This window comes from Fukomys damarensis, unplaced genomic scaffold (assembly GCF_012274545.1).
Source record: "Fukomys damarensis isolate Sample0158 unplaced genomic scaffold, DMR_v1.0_HiC HiC_scaffold_34, whole genome shotgun sequence".
NCBI classification, from domain to species: domain Eukaryota; kingdom Metazoa; phylum Chordata; class Mammalia; order Rodentia; family Bathyergidae; genus Fukomys; species Fukomys damarensis.
In genome coordinates this window covers 8,613,287-8,639,413 of record NW_022900946.1, presented here as the reverse complement: position 1 = coordinate 8,639,413, position 26,127 = coordinate 8,613,287, and the positions used below count along the sequence as shown (strand labels likewise).

Here is a 26,127-nt window from a genome sequence, read left to right as displayed (position 1 = left end):
ATATATTAAATGAAAGAAGCCAGTCACAAAAGGTCCTGTACTGTTGCCACTCATGGAATATCCAGCATAGGCAAACCCACACACACACAAAACAGATTAGTAGTTCAGGGCCTGGGACATGGGAATAAAGAGTTAGTGCTTAGTGGGTACAGGGCTTTTGAGGGGATGATAAAAATGTTTTGGGGGTTAGAGGTTGTACAACCTTGCAAGTGTACTGAATGCTATCAAATCAAACACTTCAAAATGGTTAATTTTACGCTATGTAAATTTTATCTTAATTTTAAAGAAAAGATCTGAGTTCTGCCACTTACTGGCTATGTCCTTGAGTACAAGTTTATTAACATCTCTGTGACTCAAAATTGTAGGTCCTGAAAGCAACACTGCACAGCGTTGCTGTCAGAACCACGCAAGGCCTTGGAGGGACACCAGCGATGGGCAAGGTGCGACCTACGTATTTGCTGTGCCTGTATTTGCTTTGACAACAGCAAGTTTTTCAACTATGCGAGAGCCACTGAACAGATTGGAGGGATGGGAAGAGAGGCCATGGCTGTGTGCAGAGTCCATGCGGCCAAGCTCACTGTCCTTCGAGGGCACCTGGGCTCTGCCCAAGTGTTACCAAGTATTTGACTTCCCCGTGGAGTGTGAAATGATGAATATTAATTTCTTTAAACTTACACAGAAGTCATGTGGTAGGGAAGGAGGACGAAGACAAAATAGGTGATAAGGGGCCCAGCAGAGGGCCTGGCACATAGCAGGTGTGAAGTAATATTTGCAGGACATGGGTGTGAGGCTCCACGATGGGTCCCCTGTGGGTCACGGTCTTTGGGAGACCGTAGAAAAGCCAGCCAGCTGCCCCCTGGCCCACTGTTTGGTGCTGCTTGCTGAGGCACCAGGGGGAGCCGACCTCTTGAGCTCCGAGTTCTCAGCCCCAGCTCCTGCAGAACCTCTGCCAGATGTCTGGGTCCATGGTTAATGTCACTTACACTTGCAGGAGGGGTTGCGCCGGGTCAGACTCTGGCCCTGGATCCCCAAGAGGCAGAAGTGCTAGACCCTGGATTTAGCTTGAAAAATGCCAACCCCAATTCCCCTGCCCAACAGCTTCTGCACACATACAACCACATCCTCCCACACTCATCACAAGTGCACACGACGGACAGAACGTGAGCCCTGGGAGGGGCCACAGACACCCTCAGCCCTGTTCTTTCATTCCTAAGACACGGGGCCTGGTGAAGGACAGGGACCATGAGAATCCAAACCAAGCAACAGGGCAAAATGCTGTGGGCTTCTTCTCTTCCTGTGGCCACTCTAATGCATGCCAGGCACAGTTCTCTGCTTCAGTTCAGTGAAACCATCTGCCTTCTGATGAACCCGGGCCTGGAATTTGAAAACAGCTGCTTCCATCCCTGTGCTGGGTACATAATCAGCTCCAAACAGAGCCCCCACAGGCAGGAGTCAGTCAACAGCAGAGCAGGGAAGTCCGGAACCTTTCAATGAACTTTGTTCCCACTTTCCCAAGGCAGGGACATTCTCTACAAGTCTACAAGTGCTCCTGTCCTGTTTTCGCGTGATACATTCAGCCTTCACAGCTAAATTTTGCTTTCCCCACTCTGCAAAGAGATGTGAGTTCAAGAAATATTCTCCTGCTCTTTTAACTCTGTGAAGGAGAAGAGGGAGAGCAATCCACAGGACAGTGAAGTTCCACTGCTGACAGGGCCCATGGGCCCTGCTGCTACAGTGACAGCCTGCTTTTACACAGAACGTGCCATGTGCCAGGTGCTGTGCTGCACCCTTGACTTCTCCCAAGAGCCTCTTGAAATAAGCATGAAGACAGTGCTCAGTTGAAGGTGGAGAAATTCAGATGCAAAAGAACTGAAAGAACTTTTGCAGCAGAGCCTGTAACTGGGCAGTGTGTCCAGGGTCCAAACAGAGCTACCAAGGAGAAATCAACGAGTCTTTACTATCTAGGAAAGGAAGAGTCTGAACCCTAGTCAGGGCGGGGCAGGGCCACAGGGAGGTGATGTCAAATCACAAAACAGCTTGGGTTGGCTGGACCTTTGGAGGCCCCCAAGGTTTCAGGATCTCCTTCCTTCCCTGACGTGGGCACTCCTGCCCCAGTGAGGAGGCCCGTGAGTTTGTTCATCCTTCATGGGATGGGAGAGGTAGCGATTCTGGAAGCTACAGATGGAGCGCCAGATGGGAAGTGAAAACCTATCAGAGTTTCCTGGGATAAAACCATTCATCTGCAAAATTCATATGTTTTTGTGTGGGGCGACTTCACAAAAGCGACAGCAAGAGGAACCAGCAGTGCCTGATGCAGAAAGTGCCTGTGGCTGTGAGGGTGGCAGAGGGGAGGGCAGAACGATCGCGTAGGGAGGGCGTGTGCCTGATCCTGAGAGCAGGGAGCGGGAAGGGAGCAGCAGGCTAGGCCAGCAGCCACCATGTCACCTGGAGCAAGAAAGCCAAAAGAGCTGGAACTATGCTGCCTTTCTTCTGTGACACCCCCAGAACGAGGTGGCCACCTGGTCTGAGAGGATTTCAGGGACTCTGGAGTAGATTACCAGACACAACCTCCAACGTAGCAAACGGCTGACGTTTCTGGAGCATCTGCCACGTGCTCGTGTGGCCCACTGTTCCTCTGTCCCATCCAGTCACAGGGCCAACAGCAGGAGAGCTGCCAGTTAGTGGCAGAGCTTAGACTCCAACCCCGTGTAGTCTGAAGGGGGCCTCCGTGCCCTCTTTTTTGGGTGCTCTGCAAAGCCCGGACCCTAGGTTAAGCTAAGGCTTAGATGAAGGCTTCAACGTGCAGGCAACACGACACAGCGCCTGTAGGGGGCAGCAGTGCACACTCCTGCCTGGCTTTGTCATCTTGGCCGAGGGCCGCCCACTGCCTCAGGCTGACCTGAATGACCTCTGAGACCTCCATGGAGTCTGGAGGAGGAGGAGAATGAGGACCATGGCCTTAGCTCATGAGAACCAGGCACAGTAAGTTCCCGTCAAGTAGTCTTCCCTGACACTCTCTGCCGGAAGGTGGTCTAACCACCACAAGCTCAAGGGTCTGAACTGAGTCCTTCTGGGTTTGGAAGGTAATTGACACTACTGGTTTTCCAAGAGGCAAATTTCAAGCAAAAAGAGGACTAACTTTGGAACCAGGCAAAACTGATCTAATCCCTGTTCTGCCACGTATACATCACATGGCCTTGGGATGCAATTTGTCCATCAGTAAAACAGGTTTTCTGTGAAAGCTGAAAAAGTTCCAGCCACACTGGCTGCTGCACACAGCATTTTGGGGTCATTTCTGCTCTCAGTCCTTTCCCTGAAGTTTGAGAGACAATGTTCTGGCTCCTTCTTGCCACTTACCTCTCTAAATGACCATTTGCTTGTCACTTTGCCTCATTCTTTTGTTTATTATAATTCATCCCTTTAAAAAAATTTCTCAAGTGCAATAAGCTTGTCTCTCACCTATCTTAGACCCAGACCATTCCCTCTATCAGAAAAGACGGCTTTCAACTGGAGGCAATTTTGGCAGCCAGGGGGACTGCGCAATGTTTAGAGATACACTGGGTAGGGTTGGCATCAAGCAGGCAGCAGGCAGGGATGCTGCTAAACACCCTACAAGGCACACAACAGCTCACAACCGTGAATTACCCAGCTCCAAAAGTCAGCAGTGCCATGGCTGGGAAACCCTGCTATAGAATGATCTCTTCCACGTTTTTCCCACCAGTCAATCCTTTCTTCTCTGTGGGTCTCAACTCAAGGTTGACTATTCCAAGGCCTTCTGATCTGTTCATGTCCCTCCAGTTTTTCTCCAATAATATGCCTTCCTTTCTTTCTAGTCCTTGTCTTGCCTGGTGTCTCCCATGCACAGCTGTCTCATGCTCTTTCTGACTAGGATATGGGCTCTGTGAGACAGGAAGGAAGTACAGCTGCTTTTGTTCACTAAGTGCCCAAATACTGCATAGCACAATAGTTGTTCAATAAATGTTTGCTGAATAGCTAAATAGCCATGGTAAGCAATGTTTGTAAAACAATCCCTTTTATCCCTCTTACACTATGGACAGAGGGAAACAAGCATCTTTCTAGGACCTGCCATTTTTCCTAGGTTCCGCGAGCCAGACTGTACCTTGTCTGAAGTGACCAGAGATCATGTCTCCCCTTAAACTCCTGAAAGGACCAGAGTCTCCCAGCAGATGACCAGGATGCAGAAAGGCTCCAGGAACCACACTATGAAGGAGAAAGGAGCCATTTCCAGCATTGCAGAGAGGCCTTCCTTCATGCTCGCACCTTATTTGGACCTTGCTTGACTCAAAACTCAAACTCTTGGGGATCGGAGACTTGGCTATCTTAGAGCATCGTGAACACCCACTGACACAACAGATGTGACCATTGTAGCGGTGTTATGCTGAGAGAGACCTTCTGTGAGATACATCCTCTGAAATATTTACAGATCGGGTTGTATGATGTCTCGAATCTGTTCAACAGCAATCCAGGGGAAGAGGGTAGGAGGGTTAGTGGCCACAAGACTGGACAGAAACTGACCGTAGGTGCGACTGGGTGATAAGCGTGAATGCTTGCTACCTTTGCACATGTTTGGAAAATTCCCCTAAGGAGAGCTTTTTAAAGACACTTCTGTCTCACTTTCCTGGGAATGCTACACTACACTCAGTGCTCTCATGCTATCCGGGAGAGAATCCCCCCTCTCCTCCATTTCCTCTGTAGCCTGCTCAACAATGCAAAGGAGAACACATAGTCTAACAATGAGTCGCCTCTCTGACAGAGAGTAGAGTTCATTTTCTTGGGTTTTTATTTCTTTTCTGGAAGACCTCAAGAGGGATTTTCTCTGCTTAAGGTCCCCTTTAGAGAGCAAGTCAATGTCCCTGCCTTTCCTGATGGCACCCCTAGGTTCTCACACCCTCAGGGCTGCTGGCCGTATCCCCAGCTCTGGACAGCGGTAACCACACAGGCAGTGGACCCAGAGTGTGCAGATCTTCCAAAGAAAGCCAGGAATCTCTCATTTTACATGAAATCCCCCAATTTCACAAAGTGGGCAATATGTTCATTTGGTACAACTTGACAAAGGCCAAACTAACACAACACGGGCCTCAAAGAGCCCAAAGATGCGCATTTGTGGTCCTGGCCTGTACTCTTACAACCAAGCTCCCTTCTTCTCTCTCTTCCCTTTGAGTTTCACACCAAGGTCAGATCTTGTCTGTTCTCCACTCAAAACACACCAGCAGCCTCCATCTTGTTTGAAGTAACAGAAAATTCTAGATCCCATGATCTGGCTCCAATTTACTCTCTGATCTTGCTACCTTGCTCCTTATCTTACTATGCTGTAGACACTGAGACTTAATACTCCAGTTATTTATTATGTCTGTTGTTTCATTTCCTAGGAGTTTCAGTGTCTCTCGTGCACTGGTGTATACTCAAGCACAGCTGGAGAACACTGTGCTCAATAAATATCTGCTGAGCAAGCAGGTGGGTGGGTGGATAGATGGATGGATGGACAGACTGGTGGATTGGTGCATGGATGGATTGGTGGATTGGTGGATGGATGGATGGATTGGTGGATGGACGGATGGGTGGATTGGTGGATGGATGGATGGATGGATAGATTGGTGGATCGGTGGATGGATGGATTGATGGATGGATGGATGGACTGTGAATGCATGGATGGACAGATGGATGGACACATGAGTGTTTCTCAGGACTAGTCTGGACATAATGCTGGAAAATCTCCTGGAGACAGTATGTAAGCCCTCTCTGGTGTCTCAATGAGGCAGAATGCTTCTCTGGACAGAAAGCCAACTACCTGTACCTTCTGCTGTCCCAGTTGTGACAATGAAAGTAAGCAGAAACAGGATATAGGGCCAGGCTGGCCTGGGGCCAGTGGCCACCTTACCTGATGGGATAGTCTGCAGCACTGAGGTTGATGAAAAAGTCCCAGGGCCAATCAGGCATCTCTAGGAGGTCCCGCATGCTCTGCAGGTAGGTGGTCAGGAGGCTGGCTCCCCCCCAGATGGTGGCCATCCTCCACGGGGTGACGCGGACATTGCTGTACTGCCTGGCAAACTGGAGCACTTGACGGTGCAGGTAATTGGAGCGCTTTTCCCAGGAGAGAAAGGGTGACATTCAGCAACCCGGAAAACATCAGACACCAGACCACCCTCAGCCCTTTGTTTTCTCTGTCCCTTCAATTCCAGCACACAGAGTGCCTGAATGTGGTGACTTTGCCAAATTACTGGTTCTGGACTGGGCATCTTTCCACATCACTATTCAAACTTATTCTCTTTTGAGGTTTTACATTAGATGTTTGAAATGCAGATTCCTGGGCCCCACCTCTCCACTGATAGCTTGGGCTTGAGGAGCCTGGAACTCTGCATTTTTGTACATAACTGGTGCATATAGTCTAAGGATAAGAAGCTAGGAAATATGTATCCACCTAAGCCTGACTGAGTTATCTGGGAGTTGCATTTCTGTGTTCTGTCCTTCCTCCCCAGAGCCCCTCCGTGACCCCCACAGGCCTTCTAGAAGCAGATCTTTTTCATGAAACATTCCCTTTTGCCTTCTTTACTAAAGATATGATCATGTATCTTTAGTAAAGATATAATCAGCTGAACAAAAGAAAAACTATGGAATAGGGCAGTACAGGGGTTAGAAAGCTGGCTGCAGGTGTTTGCTTCTGTGACTGTTTTCACACTGCCTAGACAGTGCTGAGTAGCAGTGACAGAACACATGGCTAGCAGAAGCTAAATTATTGACTATCTGGACTTCGGTAGAAAAAAATCAGAACCGCTCCTGGACAGCTAGTTCTACAAAGCCTATGAGAGGCAGACAGAGGGCACCAGAAAGTGAGGAAAAGAAGAGGGCCAGGGATTTAGCTTAGTGGTTCCACCGCCTGCCTCACAAAGGCAAGGACCTGAGTTCAATCCCTGTTACAAAAAAAAAAAAAGAAGAAGAAGAAAGACAGAACAGCTAAAAAGGAAAAATAAGCTTTGCAGAGAGGGTGACTAAGGGCTAACTAGGGAAGAGTATATTTCAAAGAAGACTCGGAGAGGACTGTGAATGATCACACCACAAAGAAATCGTAAACTTTTAAGGCAATGGTTGTGCTGATTACCTTGAACCAATCAGTACACTGTGTATACATGGATCAAAATATAATATTGAGCCCCATAAAGATGTACCATTATCATTACACATCAAGAAAGAACAAAAAGGAAAAGAATGTTGCAGAGAAAGTCAAAGCAGGAATCGTTGAAAGTCACTCACACACACACACACAGAGCACTTTAAGATCACACGCCCTTATACATCTCAGCCTTAGCCTGGACTTACGTCATGGGGCAAGGGGGAATCAGAGAGGGACAGACAGACTGTAGAGGAAGCCCAGCACGGGTGATGGCAGGCCGCTCCTCACCTCATCCACGTGGATGTAGTAGAAGTGGTCTCTGTGGTAGATGGCCTTGAACATGCGCTGCAGCTGCCGAGAGGCACGGCCGTGGACCACCAGGACGAAGGCGATTCGGACCGGGTTGGCCGGCAGGTACTCCACGGAGTCCTCGTCCCACTGAACATTCTTGCTGGCTTTGCCTGGGGGAACCCGAGACCACAGAGGTGAGGGTGAAGCTGGGCTGTCCTCTGGGGAGTGGGGAGTTTCTCTGACATCTCCCTCGATGGACTGTCTGAGGGGCGCAGCAACCAGACGGGTCTGAGCTGGACTCTATCCTAGACCCCACCCTAGACAGCCCAGCGTCCATCCCCAGGGAGCTTGTACAGGCTGGTGGGGACACGTGTGTGCCATCTATGAAAGTGTGGAGGAGAGAACTATGGGAGATGGGGCTCTGAACCCCAGAGGAAGCTGCCGTTAACTCTGAGTTAGGAAACCTCAGAAACACATTTCGTCTGTCCAGAGTCCATTCGCCCTTCTCCTCCTAGCAGCATCCACTATCTTTGTTTGCAGCTTGCTTTAAGTGACGATGAGGACGGACGACGTGGGTCTGCCCTTTTGGCTCAGTGTAAGCGTACAGCACGGTGTTGGTAACTAGAAACACCTCATCACACATCAGATCTCTGGAGCTTACACACGTGGAACTTAATCATCAACACTCTCTGAGCCACCCCCATGCCTGGCCCACAGGGAGGGGACGATCGACTTGATGAATCCAGGGTGGTCCCGTGGCTCGGGATTGCCCATCAGAGTGCTGCATGGTCCTGGCCACAGTACTGCCCCCATGGATGCGTGACTCAACCATCCAAATTAGCCAATGAGAGACTCCATACTTCTGTTGGAACTATTCAGTAAGGAGGTTCTCTTTCTGCTGGATTTCAGACTGGGAGATCCCAAGAGCCTCTTTGTTCCCACATGGAGAGAAGCTGCAAGAAGAAAACCCACCCAGAGGAAGCACTGCGGAGTGCCGGTGAATCCTGACAACTGGCCCTGAGCTCCTGGATCAGCCACCGTCACAGATCACCTTATGCCATTTCTCTTTTAAAGCCAGATTCTATACCAGATCCACCAGGATAAATGGTTTAATACACCTTTTATCCTGAAATCAGCCTCAAGAATGACTCCTCTCCTCCTTGTCTTTGCAAATCCTCCAGGGGCAATGGCTCAGGGATAAACAGCTTCCTGCTTTAGTGTGTCACAATTCCAGCTCAAAATCTCCTGGCTTTCATAAGTTCAGTTTCCTTCAGGCCTAACCACATTTCTTCTGGGGTCTAGATTCATGGGAACTGGAATACTGTCAGGGTATTCCTTCCAGGCGTCCCAGGGTATCAACTGGGAACACTGAGAATGCAGACCCTTTAGCCTGGCAGCGAGGCGCCCAGGAGCCTGTCCACTGCCATCGCAAAGCTGAATGGCTGGCAAATGAACAAGACTCTTTCACTGGTCCAGAGGACAGCATGACATTAACGTAGGTAATGTCCAAAGCACACCACACAGCTTCCGTGGCCTGAGTGGTGTGAGTCCTCGGACCTCTGACCCCCAACCGGCCTCACTTCCTACCTGGCCATGTGCCTTCTTGCTTTTCCTTAAACAAGTCTTACCCTGCCTCGGGACATTTTCATGGGCTATTCCTGCTATCTGATCTACCCACTCCCCAGATCTCTGCATGGCTGCATCTTTTTGTCACCAGTTCATAGCCTGGAAAAGGAACAACTGTCCCCATCCTCCACTTCTTCCACCCACCCTGTTTCAGTTTTCTGCACAGCACTGAACACCATCTGAAATTGTTTATCTGTTCATTGTCTGAATGCTCCACTAGAGCATAAGCTCCAAGAGATGAGGGACTATTTCAGGCTTGTTTACCAATGCATATGCAACATCAGAACAGTATCTGGCACACATCTGGTTCTTGACGGAAAAGAAGTTACCGAGGGTACGCACTGGCTCAGTACAATCCTAGCATCTTCTCTTCCCTTGATATTCATTATCTTGCTAATCCCTTCTATCAGTCCTGCAAGGTATTGCTATTTTCCCATTTTTCAAATGAGGATGTCACCGTTTGGAGAAGCCATGAGATTTGTTCAAGGTCACACTGTTTTAATTAGTTAAACTGCGATTCACACACAGCAGGTCTTATTCCAAAGAGCATACCCTTAACCATTAACATAACCCAAATCACTGTAAGCAGAACTCGGAAGGAGTTTACCACACTGATGAATATTAGTGGAACACTTTGTAATACTTACTGCAGGCAAGTAGGCATGTGGTTGAAGACTGTCATAGGTATTGAAGGGGGATTTCTGTATTTGATGAGAGGCTAACTCTGGGAGTCCAATAAAATTACCTCCATCCACATCTCACTATACACCCATCCATCCATTTATTCATCCGTGCATCCATTCACCCATCCATCCACTTAGCCAAATCCAAGTACCCATCCACTCTATCAGAGCAAACCATCCAACTATCCATGAAACAACCTATTATGACAAACGTCACCCATCTACTCAAAGCTTATAAGATCAACTCTTGCTGTAACCTTAAGCCATGGATGTCTCCGGCCACAGCTACTGAGTGAGTGAGGGAGGGAGGGAAGGCATCCAGAGAAAGAGCAGTGGCTCTGATCCAGAGGTGCGGATGCTCCCTATGCATCAGCACTGGGATAGGGCTCTGCACCCGTCATTATTTGGCCCTGGGAAGAATGTGTTATCATCCTTTAAGGCCCAGAGAGGCTGACATGGTTCCCAGGTCACATAGTAAGACAGGGGTGGAAGAAGAAGCCAAGTACCACCAAGTCCAAAGCCACTCTATTTCCAGTTGCCTTCTACTGAAATGGAGAGTTAGGAGCCAGACCTGGAATGAGGACTCTGCATGGGTCATTGATGAGATATGGACATTGATATGGAGAAAGGCCATTCACAACTTCTCATGAGGGTCTTAGAGAGTGGAGTAGCTTCACAGACAGAGACCCGGATGTTTTTCCTTTGAAGAAAGAGAAAGCAGGCTGGGAAGTCAAAGACAATCACGCCAGCAAAACAGCTTCTTTGGTTTGCACAGAGTCATCCTTGGGTCAAAGAGCTGGTACAGGAAGCTGAAAAGAAAGTGGGGAGGAAAACCCCAGAGTTCTTCTGCACTGCAGCTGTTGTGGGAAGGGCGTGGGTGGGAAAGAGCAAGAGCATCTTCAAAGAGGAGAAACACGCCGAGGGCCTAACAGATGAGAAAGAGAGGTCGAGGAAAAAGCAAGGCAGGAGAAGAAAGACTAAGCATTTATGGAGGCCTTTGTCTGTGCACAACTCTGTTTGCTCTGGTCCCAAGCACTGTGCAAGAGAACTGCTATCTTCCGACAGATGGAGGGAGGAAGCTGAGGCCCAGGAGGCCCCGGGGAAGTAACTGAGCTAAAAGTGGGGTGAGTCTGTGATGCCAAAATCCTGTCACTGTCACTCTGCTCCTTCAAACAGTCCTCGTTCTACACAGAGGAAAATTTGTTCCTAGAAGCACATCAGCTGCAGGACAGACAGCAATGCCATGAGGTCAGAGGTATTCAGATCCTTACTGACATGGGACTCTTGGAAAGGCTGAAACCCTAACACTGCCGAGCTAAGAAAGAACCACAGATTTAACAGTGTAATCAGATTCTCATGGCACAAAACAGAAAATAAGTGGGAAAATCAGAGTGATGAGAGGCAGCGAGAGAAGCTGACTTCAGATGAATGTTAAAAAGCTAGGTTTATGGGGGAGAATAGCAAGCACGTTTTGCCGTGCGGGTGTGAAGCCTGGGATGAGGTTGTGGTGAGAAACTCTACTGAGGTTCTCTTATGAGTTCTTATGAGGCTGTGCCTCATAAGCCTCTTAGTTCAGCCCTATTTTCCAGTATTGTTGCAGGTCAAATAAAGACTACTTAATCCTGGGGATGCAAGGAGATGGTGGAGACAAAGGTGCTTTGGAAGGGTCAGTCCCTTCTTATCTGTACTTTCACTTTTTGAGGTTTCAGATACCCATAAACACACTTCATACGTTTTAAATAACTTCTGTCACAGTACTGTTATAATTATTTTATCATTTGTTGTTTTAATCTCTTGCTATGCCTAATTTATAAATTACATATTATCACAGGTGTGTGCACATAGGAAAAAAACAGTTAAACGCTGGCTCTTCCTGTGTGTGGGTTTTTTAACTGTGGATCGAAACAATGGTGGGTCGAAAATATTTTTTTAAAAATTGCACCTGTACTGAAGATGTGCACACATTTTTTCTTGTCGTTATTTTCTAAACTAGAAAGTATAATCTCTATTAGGATTTATTCTGGATTAGGTTTTAACAGTAACGCAGAGATGATTCAAAGTCTACGGGAAGATGGTGTGTAGATTATGTGCACTTACGACACCATGTTATAGGATGGACTTCAGCATCCACAGACAGGGGGAGAATAGTAAACCCAGGGTGTGGTACTCACTATCTGTGGTTTCAGGCATCCAATTGGTGTGTTGGGATCCATGCCTGGGGGATAAGGGAGACTGATACACAAACATGACATCAGAGATGACCGCAGTCGTGCTGCCTTGTGTGAATATGCTCTGGGAGGAGAAGCCAGGGGCAAAGGTTTAGAGGGTTGTCTCTGGTCAGCAGACCATGAACCTTAGACTATTCATGCAATCGCTACCAGCCTGTAAATGGACATGTACAAGGGATGATGAAAAGCTATGGTGAGCACTTAATTTTTTAAAAGCATCATTATAGGGAAAGACACATTGCCACGAACCCTTTCAAAACACACCCCTTCCCTTCAAACAAACATCTCATCGTTCTCACTACTTTCTGAAACCGTTCTGCAGGTCCTCTTTCACGGGCGTCTTTAAAAGCATATTTCATCCTCTTTCGCTAGCGTATTTATCAAAAATACAGGGAATGCTGTTGCCGAGTGCCACCCACCAGAGGCAGGCTTGTAAAAATACTATGGTACGTTCTCATTAACTGGATCTGGCACTGTGCAGTTTCGGGATTTTCCCCCAAAGTCAAATGCGCGTGAAAGGTAAATATTTTGAAGTGATCCAAAGCATCAAGGCAGCCACCACAGGGCAACTAAACACACCCAAGATAGGGTACTGCCAGAACTGTTTCAGAAAGAGTTAAGAACGATGGGGTAGTGCTTTTCAAGCAAGGGGAGTATTTTAAAGAGGTGGCATTGTATATTTTACTGTATTAAATTTAAAGAAATTTAAACCTTCACTATATATTCCAGTCATACCTGGAACAGTCATAAATCCGGCTCACACAGACGTTTGTGTCCAAAACCAAGCACGTACCTCCTGTGCAGTATGTGCTTAGGAAATGACAATATGATCAGCATCATTTTTATTCAGCTGTTTACCCGCAGTGATGAAGCTCAAGTCTGATCGAATCACCAGGCACAGCTCTGGGCTTCTACCCTAAGGCTGCATGGGCTCCCAGCACCGAGGAGATGCTGAGCCCATTACTTGCAAATAAACATCTCCAACCAGAATGTCTCTCCCCAGTATTCACCCCAGACCACAAACAATAACAGATGGGAAGGAGCCACTTGACTGGAATAGTTATTCCACCACCCAAGTCCTCAATTCTACTTATACTCTGAAAGCGCCTCTTTGGTCAGCAGGAGCCAGAGGAACTTCCCAAACAAGAAGGTCTTGAGATGGGAGGAGAAGTAGGAATGAGGTCGTACACACATGGGCTTGCGTCTGGGGCACAACTAGCCCAATGGGACGCTGGAAATTAGCACTGTCTACACCCCGCCTTCACAGCAGGGAACTTGAGAGACACCACTGCCTCTGACTGTTGATGCTTCGCCCCGAAAGTGGGCTGAGCCACCCATCCCTACATGATCTGTGATCACAGAGGAGGGACAGTGGCACCACAGCAGCAGGCATGCAGCAGGGGGCAGGATCCGTGTGGGGAGAAACCATTACTCACGGGCTCTGGGTTCTTCATCAGGCTTGTACCGGGGTTGGCCTTTTCCCACTGGCAAATTTTATTTGCAGGGTTTTGGCGACTAAACTCAGGCATTTCTCAGTGCCTACAGTGAAATCCCACTCTCAACTGGCAAAAGAAGGCAGGGTAGTGTGGTGCTAAGTGCCCACGATAGGAAGCCACAGTCTGGGTTCCCATCCTGCCCGTGTGGTGAGTTGGCCTTGGGGTCCTGGACAAGTCATTCCCCTTCCTCGGGGACTGGTAACAATGCTGATGCCTACTAAGCACTAGCTACATCATACACCCTAAGCGTGTGTGATTCATTACATGATCATCCCAAAGTCTAAGGAGACAGGTGTCACGGGAGCCCCTGGCTCACCATGCCGGACTCCGGGGCTGAGAAGCGCCGTGGAATGGGATGTTACCCTTCCTCATGAGTGGTTCTGCTGGTGCACAGAGCCTCTGCTTTGTTTTACGAAATGGTGATGCTGACATTTCTAGACATTCTGGGATCCTAACCCAGCCGTGGAGTTGGTGGCACTGCAGAGATGACGGCACTCCTTGGAGAGGCTGGTTGGCTTCCTGATAGCTGCCAGCTCCCTGGGCGCCACTGCCGCGCTCTCATCTCTTGGAGGACATGGTCTTGGCCCCAAGGGACGTTTTCCAGCACGTTCAGGTGGAAGCTCAGTGAATGACTTCCGACTGATGAATTAAGGCAGATGGCTTCACCCACGGACGGATCCCAGAGGCCCAGGCACAAGACTCTGGCCTGAGGTGAAGTATGGGGCTGTCTCCACTCATCCAGAGGTTGGCAAGAGGTGGGCTCTTGCTTTGGAGTAGTTTGAGGACGTGTGCTCAGAGCTCCAAGGCACCCAGGGAGGAGCCAACCCAATGCCCAGAGTGCTCCCAACATGGGGCCTCCCACCCAGCGTAGTAAGAGCCAAAAGTCGAGGTCATGGACTCTGCAGTGGTGAGCTGGCACAGCACAGCTGCAAGGATAAAGCTGGCCAGGCATGGACCCCAGGTCTCACAGAAATGACTCTTCCCCAGCAGAAGCCATCCTGACCCTCCTCCCCAGTGCCTCCTTCCCTGACACAGCCCCTCTGAGCATCCTGCACTTCTCTCCTGATTTAAACTATGGCAAAAGATACATAAAATTTACTACCTTTGTTTGTAAGTGTACAGTTCACCAACGGTAAGTGTGTCCCCACTGTTGTGAAACCAGCCTCCAGAAGTTTTTGCCTTGCAAAACGGAAACTCTGTATTCGTGAAACATATGTGGTATGATAGAAAAACAGGAATACTTGAATTAAAAAACACTGATTACAGTAAAAGTTGCATTGCCATTAACCCCCCTCAGGACGCTCCTTCTTGCTTCAAGCACGACTTGGTCTGCCCGGAGTTCTTCTTCAGGAGTATCTTCAGTTGTGCTGCCCTGTCTGTCTCAGTATCTTGAACCATTGTGACCGTGGGGAAGAGCCAGAGATGATGTATGTTCTCAGATCTGGTGCGGAAAGTGCACAAGGACGCGCCGTCATGTTTTCACAAGTCCGCCTGTCTGCTGGATAGGACTCCGTGGCGGCAACCTGCACTGGGTTTTTGATCACCCCTCATAAGAACCCTCACAAAAGGGGACTTCCAGGACTTCTTCAGAAGGCAGCAAGAAGGATGGGATAAGTGTGTTCCAAGGGAAGGGCGAGTATTTTGAGGGGAACTCATAGCAGCGTGTCTTTTGTTGTAACAATTTTTTAAAAATTTAAATAACGAGTTGCAGCGCCTCATTTTCCCTTCCCTCTCTCCTGGCAATCACTATTCTACCTCCTGTCTTCAGGAATTTGACTTCTCTAGGAATTCCACATACGTGGACTCCTACAGTACTTGTCCGCTTGTTCATGTTGTAGCATCTGTTAGAATTTCTATCCTTTTTAAAGACTGAGTACTAGTCCCTCATGTGGCTAGACCACGGTTTGTTGATCTTTCACTAAGCATGCTTGGTCTTTTTTCATCTTTGAGCTCTTCTGACTAATGACACTATAAACACGGATGTGCAAATATCTGTTTCTATTACTGCTCTCAATTCTTTGAGAGTATACACCCACGCAGAATTTGCTGGCGCACATGGTAATGATTTAATTAAAAAATTTGAAAGGCCCTGTCCTGTGTCTCCTAACTCAGTCATTCCTCACAGCAGCTCAGCCTGTTTCTGTGTCATGGATCTGCCATCTATCAGTAGGTCACTCCGATGAGTGTGCCCCAGCTTCCTCATCTGTCAGAGTACTCAACTCCAAAGGATGCTGTAAGGACTAAAAGGCATAACGGGAACAAAATAAGGCCACAGAGCTGGGTGGTGGGACAGCCAGGTATCGAGTCTATTGCTTTGAAATTTGTCATTGCACAGGTGGGGAGAGGAAGCCTAGCACCTAAGCTGAGGACTCAGAGATCATGGTTTTCATGAGATGGTGGAGTTCCCCAGAGAGGAGCCACGGCGTGCACAGACAGCACACCACACAGCGCTGGACAAGTCCCTTTCTCTCACCCACTTCTATTGTTCTCAAGGAAGCCTTGGTTGGTGCACACACATTTTCTTCCTGATCCGCCTTTTCCAACAACAGCTTTCTGCCCACAGGCTGCATTCTGCCATTCTATGGCAGGCAACACCAGTGCCTGGATAACACTACACATCACTGGTTTCATTGCTGTTCTTCATGATAAGTGACAGCAAGATTTCCACTTACGGCCATGAGGCAAAATGACCTTTAAAATAAAATTTGCCTAAGTGAAAAAAATAAAGGCTAATCTATTGCAGTAGAAATATTATGAGTAGAACAGGACAGGTAGAGTATGGCTATGGCAAAACTGTGCAGAATATGAGGGATTTTGGAGAGTATGAACTAGATGTCATGCAGGAGCTTGCTCCCACAAACTAGAGTTCAATGAAGGAGCGAAGGTGAGGGCCGTGTGCAGAGTGATGCCTGAGCATCTGAGATATCAGGAAGGGTCCTACAATCTGGATCCTCCGTGCTTTCCTGGCTCAGGGCCCCTGCTCACTCCAGAGGCCCAGGAGGGGTTCCTGGGATGGTTACTTGTGGGGGATTCTAGACAGAGAGACAGGCTGCTGAGGAACATTATCCTTGTGACTTTCATCCCGAAGTGTTGAACACAATACTCATGAGACTCTCCTGCAGGTGTTTTACCTCTCACGGGGTGCTGCGCTTAGAAATTGTCCTCACTTGCAGGCAACTATTCCAGGCACAGAGACTGAGTGAGGAGCTTGCCCATGTTCACACAGCCAGAAGACGGAGAAGGGAGAAGTCGCGGGGGGTGGAATAATCTGGTCTGACTTCAAACACCACGCTCTACGACCAGATTTGGGTTGGAAAGTATTTGAGAACCCTGATTTCATTCTGGCAATGATGCTGACCTCATCTGGAACCAAAGAATCTCCTTCTCCCACTGACTTTTATATCACCATCTACTCTAGTACTTTTCTCAAGCTTTGACATTGGAGCCAGATTTATTATTGTGGGGTTCTCCGATGTGTAGCAGCATCCCTGGCCTCTGTCCACCAGATACCAGTTTGCCCGGTTGTGGCAAAACCAAAAATGTTTCCATTCATTGACAGATGCCCACTCCTGCCCCTGGGATGAAGAGTGGCAGTGTTACTCAGGAGCTCTAGGAGAGTTTGTGAAGTGTGGTCTCTGGTCAGCCACATCAGCACCTGGGAATCTGTCAGAAATGCAAATTTTAGTCTCAGTCCAGATCTTCGGACTAAGAAACTCAGTCAGGTTGGGGGCTGGGGGTAGGTTGGGTTGGAGGAGCCAAATCTGTTGCAAAGAGCTCACCAGATGATTCTGATGCAGGCTCATATGTGAAAACCACTGGCCCACAATTCCTCACCCTGGCTGCACATCAGGGCCATCAGATTATCTTTCCCTTTTTACAAAACAACTTCTGCCTTGGTACCATCCCCAACAAATTCTAACTTAATTATGGCCATGCACCAAATAACATTTTTGTCTACAATGGACCGTACATGTCAGTGGACCCATAATATTTTTAAATTTTTTTCTTTTGAGGTACTGTTGCCCAGGTTGACACTAAACTTGGAATCTGTCTGCCTCAGCTTCCCAGAGTGCTGGGATTGCAGGCGTGTATCACCATGCTCGGCTACTGGTCCCCTAATATTACGCTGACTAGGGATGGTGAAGCCAGCTTCATTTGTAGAAATATTCCGCTCTGTTTTACAAAAGTGAAATCACCCATTTCTGCCAGTAGCCCTGTTGTTAAGCAACACTTCGCCGTGGCTGGTGGGTGCCGGCGTTGGTGACTTTTAAGAATTCTCCAAGAAAATTGTTGCAAAGTGTGGCTAATGAGAACCACATCTTATATGAAGTTTCTTTTCATCAAAACCACATCTCCTGGTGCTACGAGTGTAGCCAGCACGTCTCTAGACACTGGCTCCAATGTTGACTGACTCCTGCTTGGCCCAGAGAGGGAAGCCTGGCTCACATATTAATGTTCTCTCACTCTGAGAAAATGTCTCCCTCCATTCCCTGACCAAGCACTCTGGACATTTTCCTGCTCACTGATTTTTTTCCCCCATTCAAGTCTGGAGTTATTAAATCACAGCCCATGGCTGAACTGTCTTATTGATTTTATTGTTGAGAGCCCAGGGATATTCTAATGATGTACAGCTCAATAAATGGAGACCACCAGGGTGGATACTGATAGCATATGGTGCATTTTGCGGCGATTCACTGGGTCCCAGTCACTTTGCTGGTTATAGATCATCCGTGAAAATGCTGTGCTGTGGCCCGTAAGCTCTTGCCCAACCTGTGGATGTGACATTTCCATGCACCAAGGATGGGAGAGGGATTTTGATAAATGCAACCTGACTACAATGCATGGGTCCCTGACTGAGCATCTGGACAGATTATTGTCCCATTTACTCCTCACTGAAGATCTGTATTCTGATTATTCCCATTTTACAGATAAGGATATGGAGGCCCAGGTTAGTTACCTGACCTGGCCAGCTAATAAGTAGTGAAAACGAGACTCAAACTCTGTCATTCACTATAAAGGCTTTTATCCCTTAAAACAAAACCTTGAGAGGAAATAACAGTTTCTATTGTATTTGAGTACCTCTCTCCGAGCTCAGCACAGATCAATATTTCACTTATTTCCCTCTTCTCAAGTGGTGCTTCTCCAAAAAAAAAAAAAAAATTCAGTACTGGCATACAGTACTGGAGAGGCCATTCTTGGGGAGTGGGGTTATCCCCTGGGCTTTCAGGGCATTTAACACCCCAAGTCCCTAAAACTGCCACTGACATTTCTCAGTGCCCATTTTCAGACCAACTGTGTGGTTCTTGAGAACACACATCAGGCTGGCGGGCAGAGGACTTCCTGCCAAGATGGCCGACCTCATTTCTCCCCACATATGCAGCCATTCTGCAGAGGCAAAAAGGCCACGGGGGAGAGGAGTTTGGCTTGGAGAGCAGATACATCTGCTGCAAACCACAGTTCAACACACAATGACTCTAAGAGCCTGGGCAAGTTACGTAACCTCCTGAAGACTCTAGTTCATCATTAGTAAAACAAGAGTAAACACTGATGCTTATCTCTCAGGGGAATCCATGGAATCCTGTGCTCAGAAAAGGCCTCCTACAGAACAGTGCCTCTGAGCCTGGGGCAAGTTTGCCTTTTTCCTGTCTCCCAGGCATTCTTTCCAAACTCCTGGTCCATAGAATCCATGATCACAAACAAAGGGCGGCTTTTTGTGCTACCAGGCTTATGCCAAGCAGGCACCATGCTGGGAGTGCATAGGAGAGTTGTGTGCCCCTCAGAGAGCCTTTGTTTATGTGGAGCAGACTCTCCAAAAAGGGAAGACAGATATTAAACATCTAAGGTCTAACATGTGATATGAAGAAAATGAAATACACAGTAGCCATCATTACTGTCACTTTAAGCAATGACACATGAGTGACTACCTGTTCTCTTCTTGCCTTTCTAACCTCATTTCCCACACACGTGTCCTATCATTCCTTCCATGAAGTTACCACAGTATTTCACGCCATTTAACTCCGTTTCTTTTCCTCAGTGCTTTCCCCTGTTTCCCTTTCCTTCTGAATATACTACTTGCTAGGAATCGCTACCCACAAGTCTTATGTTGAGGCCCCAATGCCTGCCTCACCATGTGACTGTCCTGGAGCTGTGCCTTTAAAGGAAGCGATTAAGGTTAGAGGAAGTCAGAAGGCTGAAGGTATGGGTTGATGGCATTAGCAATTATATGAAAAGGGATTCCAAGAACTTGCTCTCTTTCTACCACATGAGGATACAACAAGAAGGCGTGTATCGAGAAGCCAGGAAGTGGGCACTCCCTAGAACCTGGATCATGCTGGCACCCTGAGCTTGGACTTGGCAGTTTTCAAAATAGCAAGACAATACATTTTTGCTGTTGAAGCCACCAAGGCTGTGTTATCTGGTTATAGCAGCTGTAGCACAACTCAAGGTGACCAGGATGCATCCTTTAGGTTGTGGCTGATTCAGATGTTCATGAGGCCAAAGGGAAGGGAAGGACATCCCCAAACAGAGGGAAGAGCACATGCAAAGGCCCTGAGGTGAGCACAGCATGTGAGATCAGAGACAGGCTGCTGTGCTGGATCAGAGAAGAAGTGCCATGTGAAATGCGGATGGGCCCTATTTTAAGGAGTGCAATGAAAGAGGAGAAACTCTTATTACAGGTGATTATTCACAGTGGGGTGGGGGACCGCAGGCAGGATGGATGCTGACTTCCAAGGAGGGGTGGGTGGTGGGTGTCACTTCACACAAGGGGCCGCCATACCCACCTGCAGTAGTGCTTGGGGTGCCCACCTCCACTCCTGCCTTTCTGGCCCAGAGCCACTCGCCTGCAAGTTCTCCTCCAAGCCTTCCTGTTGTTTGACATTTTCCTGTCCATCCTCCATTTTCCTCTCTTGAAGGGACTCACAGGCTCAGTAAATACTGCCACCGAAAAACGCAGTGACGCATCTATTTTTATTACAAACGGGCCTCTCAAGGAGGAAACAGCTCTTATTTACTTCCCAGGGTAAGGGTTTTGACAACAGGTTTATTTTCTCCAACTCTCCAAGGACTAAGTGAGTAACACTCTAAAGTGAACAGTACATTAATTAATGCCAAATTGGTTGGAATTTTCCTAATAAAAATCCTCATAGTAATCACATTACGGGCCATTAACGCTGCCTCCTGATCGTAAACCATAAATATGCTCGGCAGGTGCTTGCCTTGTAACAAGGGACCTCTCCCCACACTGCGCCCGTTTGACGGGTTAATGCTGCCACGTCATATAAAGCACACAGGAGTCATTATAGACTCTGTGCATGATTCTCTCCACGCTGATCCCTGGGCCAAACCCCATGTGTTGTGCATCAACTCCTTTGGTCCCTGCAGCAAACCTAAGAGAGACGTGCCGCCTGTGTGTCCCTTTTTAAAATGAACAAACAGTCCTGAAGGGAGAGGGCAATTTGCCAATAGCCAAACAGCTAGGAAGTAATGGAGCTAGGGTTTGATTTGGGGCAAATGGTTCCAGAATTTTCTGCCATCCTGTCTCTGGCGATAGAAGCACTAGGTCAACCTCTACGTACAGCTGTCCTCTTGGCCAGCCCTACGGCTAACGGGCTCTTCACTTTATCTCAATGGTAACAGCAGCAATAGTCAAACCAAAACCGTGTTCAGATTTTGTGTCTACAGGGAAGGAATGGTGCTATTTTTATTTCTGCCTCCCAGAGCCTTGGGGAAAGCCGGGGAGCTATGCTTCACTGCAACGAAGTTCACAGCCAAGGTAGCAACAAACATCTCAAGTACACTGGAACTGCAACAAAGCCATTTCTGTTATGGTGGCGGCTGGGCACGCCTGTGGGTAGGGTTCTGGGGCACAGACTGAGTCCCCAGCATCCCAGGAGCAGTAGGTCCTGAGGAAGAGCCAAGGAGGAGCTCACTTTTGGCTTTATTTCTTGGTTGCTTCTGTCTCTGTCTACAGGAATAATGTAACTTGCCGTGGGAAAATTCAAACATACACAACATTATAAAGAAAAAACCCCTCCAAATATCAGGGTGTCTACATGGCACCACTGCTAGTATTTCAGTGAAGATTTGCCAGGGTGTCTCACACACACACACACACACACGACCCCATACACTCTGCTGTCATGCACATTCTCTCATCAGCAATATGCCCCTGAAATCGTTCCACATCAGCGACTACAGACCTATCTCTGCTTCTCTCATCTTTCCTTCTCCCCTTCTTAAATACCCACAGAGCATCTACCCTAGCAGCCACTCAGCCAGTCACTAGGGATGTGCGAATGAACTTCAAAACGGATGTTGGATTTGTGTCCATGGAGCCCATACTCTGGCGGGGGTCAGAAGGAGAAAAAGGCAGACATTTTTCACAAAAGGTGTCCATGCAGGGGAGGGAAAGCTTGGGCTGCCGGTGGAGCAAAGACTGGGCCAGGGAATGTGACACAGACCAGTCTTTGGATTCCTCTGAAGAGCCACAGTGCAGCTGAGATCCAAAGCACAGGAAGGAGGAGCCAGGTAAAGCAGATGTCACTAGAGAAGGAAGAAAGGTTATATACCAAGGTCAGGAGGAGCCAAAGATCTGAGTTTGAGGAATAAATAGAGGCGGGGGCGGGGGATGGACATAGGGAGGACTAATGTTTGAATTTTTACTTTTCTATGATGCTTTTCTGTACTTTTAAAAAGCCTATAATGTCATGACAGAAACAATACTGAGGGAATAGTTAAGGGCCCTTGGTTCTTTTCTGAATGCCTTCAAAGATGAGAGCCTCGGGGCCTTCTACAACAGCTGGCTGCACTTGTGGACAAGCTGAGTGTGAGCTCCTGCTTCCAAAGATGCCTGCCTGAAGGTTTTATCCATGGGTCTTCATTCTGCCTCCAAAACTGTGCTGCTGCTTCTGCGGGGCATGATGCGTGGACAGTGTCACTATGCAATTACTCTGCCCCTTTCTCTCTCCAAGTCCAACCACTTGTGCACCTTCAGCTCATTCAAGTTCGGCCCTACTTCATCTAGAGCATCGTTTGTCATGTTCCTTCCTGGGAGGGACTAGAGGTCATCTCCTGGGGTTGCTATCTCTCTTGCTGGTGGCCCTGCCCAAGCACAGCTTTAGATCACTGCAAAAGAAAAGAAAAATCTTAAACACTCCCAAGACGACTATGGCACAAATGCCTTCGACCATTTGGTATTCAGCCATGAATGTGCTGCACTCGGGGGAGTGACGGGGTAATAGCACAGATGTGTCACTTACTGGAGAATGACTGTCAATTGTAACGCACTAGAGGGTGGGTCCGGACCAGCCAGCACAGCCCCTGCCCCGGTGACTCTAGATGGACGTGGGGTGAATTGTGATGCTGTATCTTGGCCTCTAATGCCGGGACTTCATCCCACGGACAGCCCCCCGGTTGCCATGGCATTGGTGTTAGTCCCCGACACTGTGCTGGGAGTTCTTATCCCCAGCGCACCTGCTGACACAGCCTGGAAGACCAAAGGGACCTTGAGTCCTCAGTGATGGCTTGGAAGCTGCATAGAGGGAAGAGAGCTTCTGAGAATGCACTTTCCTAAGTCAGAACCTCTTTCTGGCAGAGGAAGTACCTGTTAAAAATGGATCAGACCAGTGACTCCCAACCTCTTTTGGCACCAGGCACCATTTCATGAAAGAAATGTCTCCACAGATAGGGGTGAGGATGATGGCTTCAGGACGATTGTAGGAGGCCTGCAGCCTAGATCCCTATCCGGAGCAGTTCACAGTGGGGTTCACATCCCATGACAGCCTAATGCCACTGCTGATCTGACAGGAGGCCACAGCGGGCCATAAGGGGAGCACCTGCAAATACAGATGGAGCTTCACTCGCTCGCCCACTGCTTACTTCCTGCCCAGGACTGCGGTTTGGGGACCCCTGGGATAGACACTGGACTAGAACACTCCAGCAGGAGGGTCCTTGCTTTTGAGACAAGACGAGGTTAAGATCAGCCTTCGTGAGGCAAGACACACACCACAGAAGCTTCTGAAGGCCATTGACTGTGAGAACAACTTCAATTCAATTAAATTTCGTCAGTTCCAAAAGGAAACACGTGTAATGTTAATTTCATGGGTGTACCAATGTGTAAACCTAACAGATGATACTTAAATGAGAAAGGCAGAGAAATGACATTTGGTTAAACAATGCATCAGTGAGTAGAACTTGTTAAAATTGCCATTTAAAAAAATACAGACACAACTGAAAGTTGAGCAAGCTGTCACCCTGGCCAGGGCACCTAAGTGTTTCCAATAAAAGGGACTTGAAAGGAACAGTGAGTGGGCAGCAAAGGACAGAGGCTCTGTGGTTGAATCTGTGACATGTGGGGCAATGCCTGCTGACTCCTGATGTGTTTCCGCTGCCTGTCTGCCTGGGCAGAGACAACAGCGTGCCAGCCTTCCCAGTTATGACAGGACTCTCACTCTGGGATGAAAATGCATTTGCTTTTATATTTCTTTTTCTTAAAATCAACAGATTACATCAAATAGATGGCGTGCGAAAATGTGAAAAGCCCGACTTTGTACTTCAGTCTCCTGGCACATAGCGGGCACTCAGACAATCAATGTGGCACGGCCGGACACTGCGTATACCCCCTTGTCTGCCATCCCCTGTCTGCACATTGGCATGACCATCAGCGCTGGGCAGTCACAGTCACACCTCCTCTCACCCACACTGCTCTCCTGACTTACAGGTCAGGAGTCCCTGTCCCTATCTACATGCTGCCACTCCTCTTCAACATTAACAAAACATGGTCCTTTGCTCAGTACAGCAGCAGGAAGCTGACTGACTGGGAAGAAAGAGGACTCTGCAAGATGCTGACCCAAGAAACCATGTATACCTCAAGGCTGCCAGAAATATAATATTAATAAAAGCTAGCACTTTGTTAGGCATTTACTAAACACCAGATGTGGTGCCACATGTGGTTTTGGTCACATGGTTGGCTGCATTTTTTTCCATTTAATTCTCACACGAACACTATGATGAAGGTGCCATAATTATTCCTAATTTTACCAAGAAAGAAAATTAGACAGAGAGAACTTAAGTAAATAACATAACCAAGATCACAAAGTGAGAGGCAAGGCTGGGATTTGTACTCCGGCCAATCTAATGCCAAAGCTCATTCTAACCCTTCTTCAATGGGTAAGAGCATTGTTCAAATGGTGATAAGGAAAGGAAGGCTTTACGCTTGACTCAGAGCACCACAGTCCAGGATTAGTCAGGGCAATGCCACGCTCTGCTGCTGTAACGTGCAGTCCCCTCGATCACAGTGGCTTGGTTCAGCAAAGGCTTACTTCTCACTCCTGTGCTGCTCTGGCAGCTTTTCTGAAGGACTGTCCCTCAGGAGGTGACTCAGGGACCCAAGTTGCTTCCACTTCTATCATTTTATACCCCGAGTCTCTATCTTACGGTACACAGAAGGGTCAGAGATTGACAGGATAAAGTCATACTGCTTGATCAGGAAGTAACCACTTCTTTTTCCACTCATGCACTGAGTAGGGACACTGAGTCATAAGAACCTGCCAAGATGCAAAGGAATCAATCAGTAAACAGAGAGAACATAGGTCCCTGAGGACCATTTGCAGTAAAAATACCTTGGCTTCGTAGCACATCATGCTCATCAGCACTTCTAGGCCAGGGGCAATCTTGCCTCCCACCTCAGCGACATTTGCAAGATCTGAAGACATTTATTGCCATCAAGATTGGGGGATGGAGTGCTACTGGCATCTAGCAGGTGGAAGCCAGGGATGCTGACCAATATCCTACTTTGTACAGGAATTCTTCTCCCCGCAGCAAGAATGGTCCCATTAAAAATGTCAACCAAGGTTGAGAAACTCTGACTTGAAACAAGTAGTTCTCCAAAGGATTCACAGGGAAGCTGAGTAAAACACGTAGGGCTCTGGGCTCTCCCCCTGAGAGCCCTGGCAGCATTTGCAGAGCCCCCTCCTGCCTGCCATGGCCACTGTCAGGGATTTTTCGCTGGGAAACCTCACTGGGAAAGGGAGTCAGGAGCACTGGGTGAGTGGGATGAGGCACTGATGGAATCCTGCAGAGACGCTCCTCAAAAGCTTCAGGGTCAGCGCAGGCAGCTGTGTCAGGAAGGAAGAAAAGGCTGGCATTTGTTAAGTGCCTCTCTCTGTCTCTCTCTTGCAAGTCTTGAATTGCAGGGAACATATTCTAAGACTAACCTGTCAGCCGGTGACAGCTAAATTACTAACCTTGCCTCCCCCTGTGCCCCATATCCCTGTCAAATATGCAGCCGCACTAACAGGGGGATGCTTCTTAGAGATGTTTTCCCAGTACCGGGGAAGGTGACCCTTCTGCCAGAAGAGAGCCACAGGGTCACATGTGCACCTGAGGGGCCAGGAGACTTGGGCTTGGCTGAAAATAACTGTAAGGGGAAGGAACTGAGTAAATGGGGCTCTTCAAACTCATTTCTGCCTTCTGCTTGGTGCTCATTAGAATCTACTTCCCAGCATCCTCTGCAGTCAGGTCTGGCCAAATGGCCACACTTTACCCAATAAAACGGAAGTTTAAGTGATAACAGAGCTTCAAGGCTTGGCCCTGCACATGCTCCTCCACAATTTTCCTCCTCCACTATTGATGCAGAGAGAAAGAAGCTACAGCTGAGAGAAAAACAAATAGAC

The 26,127-nt window shown here is 48.1% G+C and overlaps 1 protein-coding gene across 3 annotated transcripts in view; it reads right to left on the bottom strand.

The window, feature by feature from the left end:
• The window catches only part of Xylt1 (xylosyltransferase 1), a 296,956-nt gene that overhangs the window by 67,697 nt on the left and 203,132 nt on the right, over positions 1-26,127 (bottom strand). For all 3 annotated transcript variants that reach the window (XM_010610763.3, XM_033758755.1, XM_010610764.1), the window contains 2 exons: positions 7,418-7,590; positions 5,900-6,102 (listed from right to left, as the gene is read on the bottom strand). In XM_010610763.3, the coding sequence (XP_010609065.1) occupies positions 5,900-6,102; positions 7,418-7,590 (376 nt within the window). The remainder of the gene's footprint in view (positions 1-5,899; positions 6,103-7,417; positions 7,591-26,127) is intronic.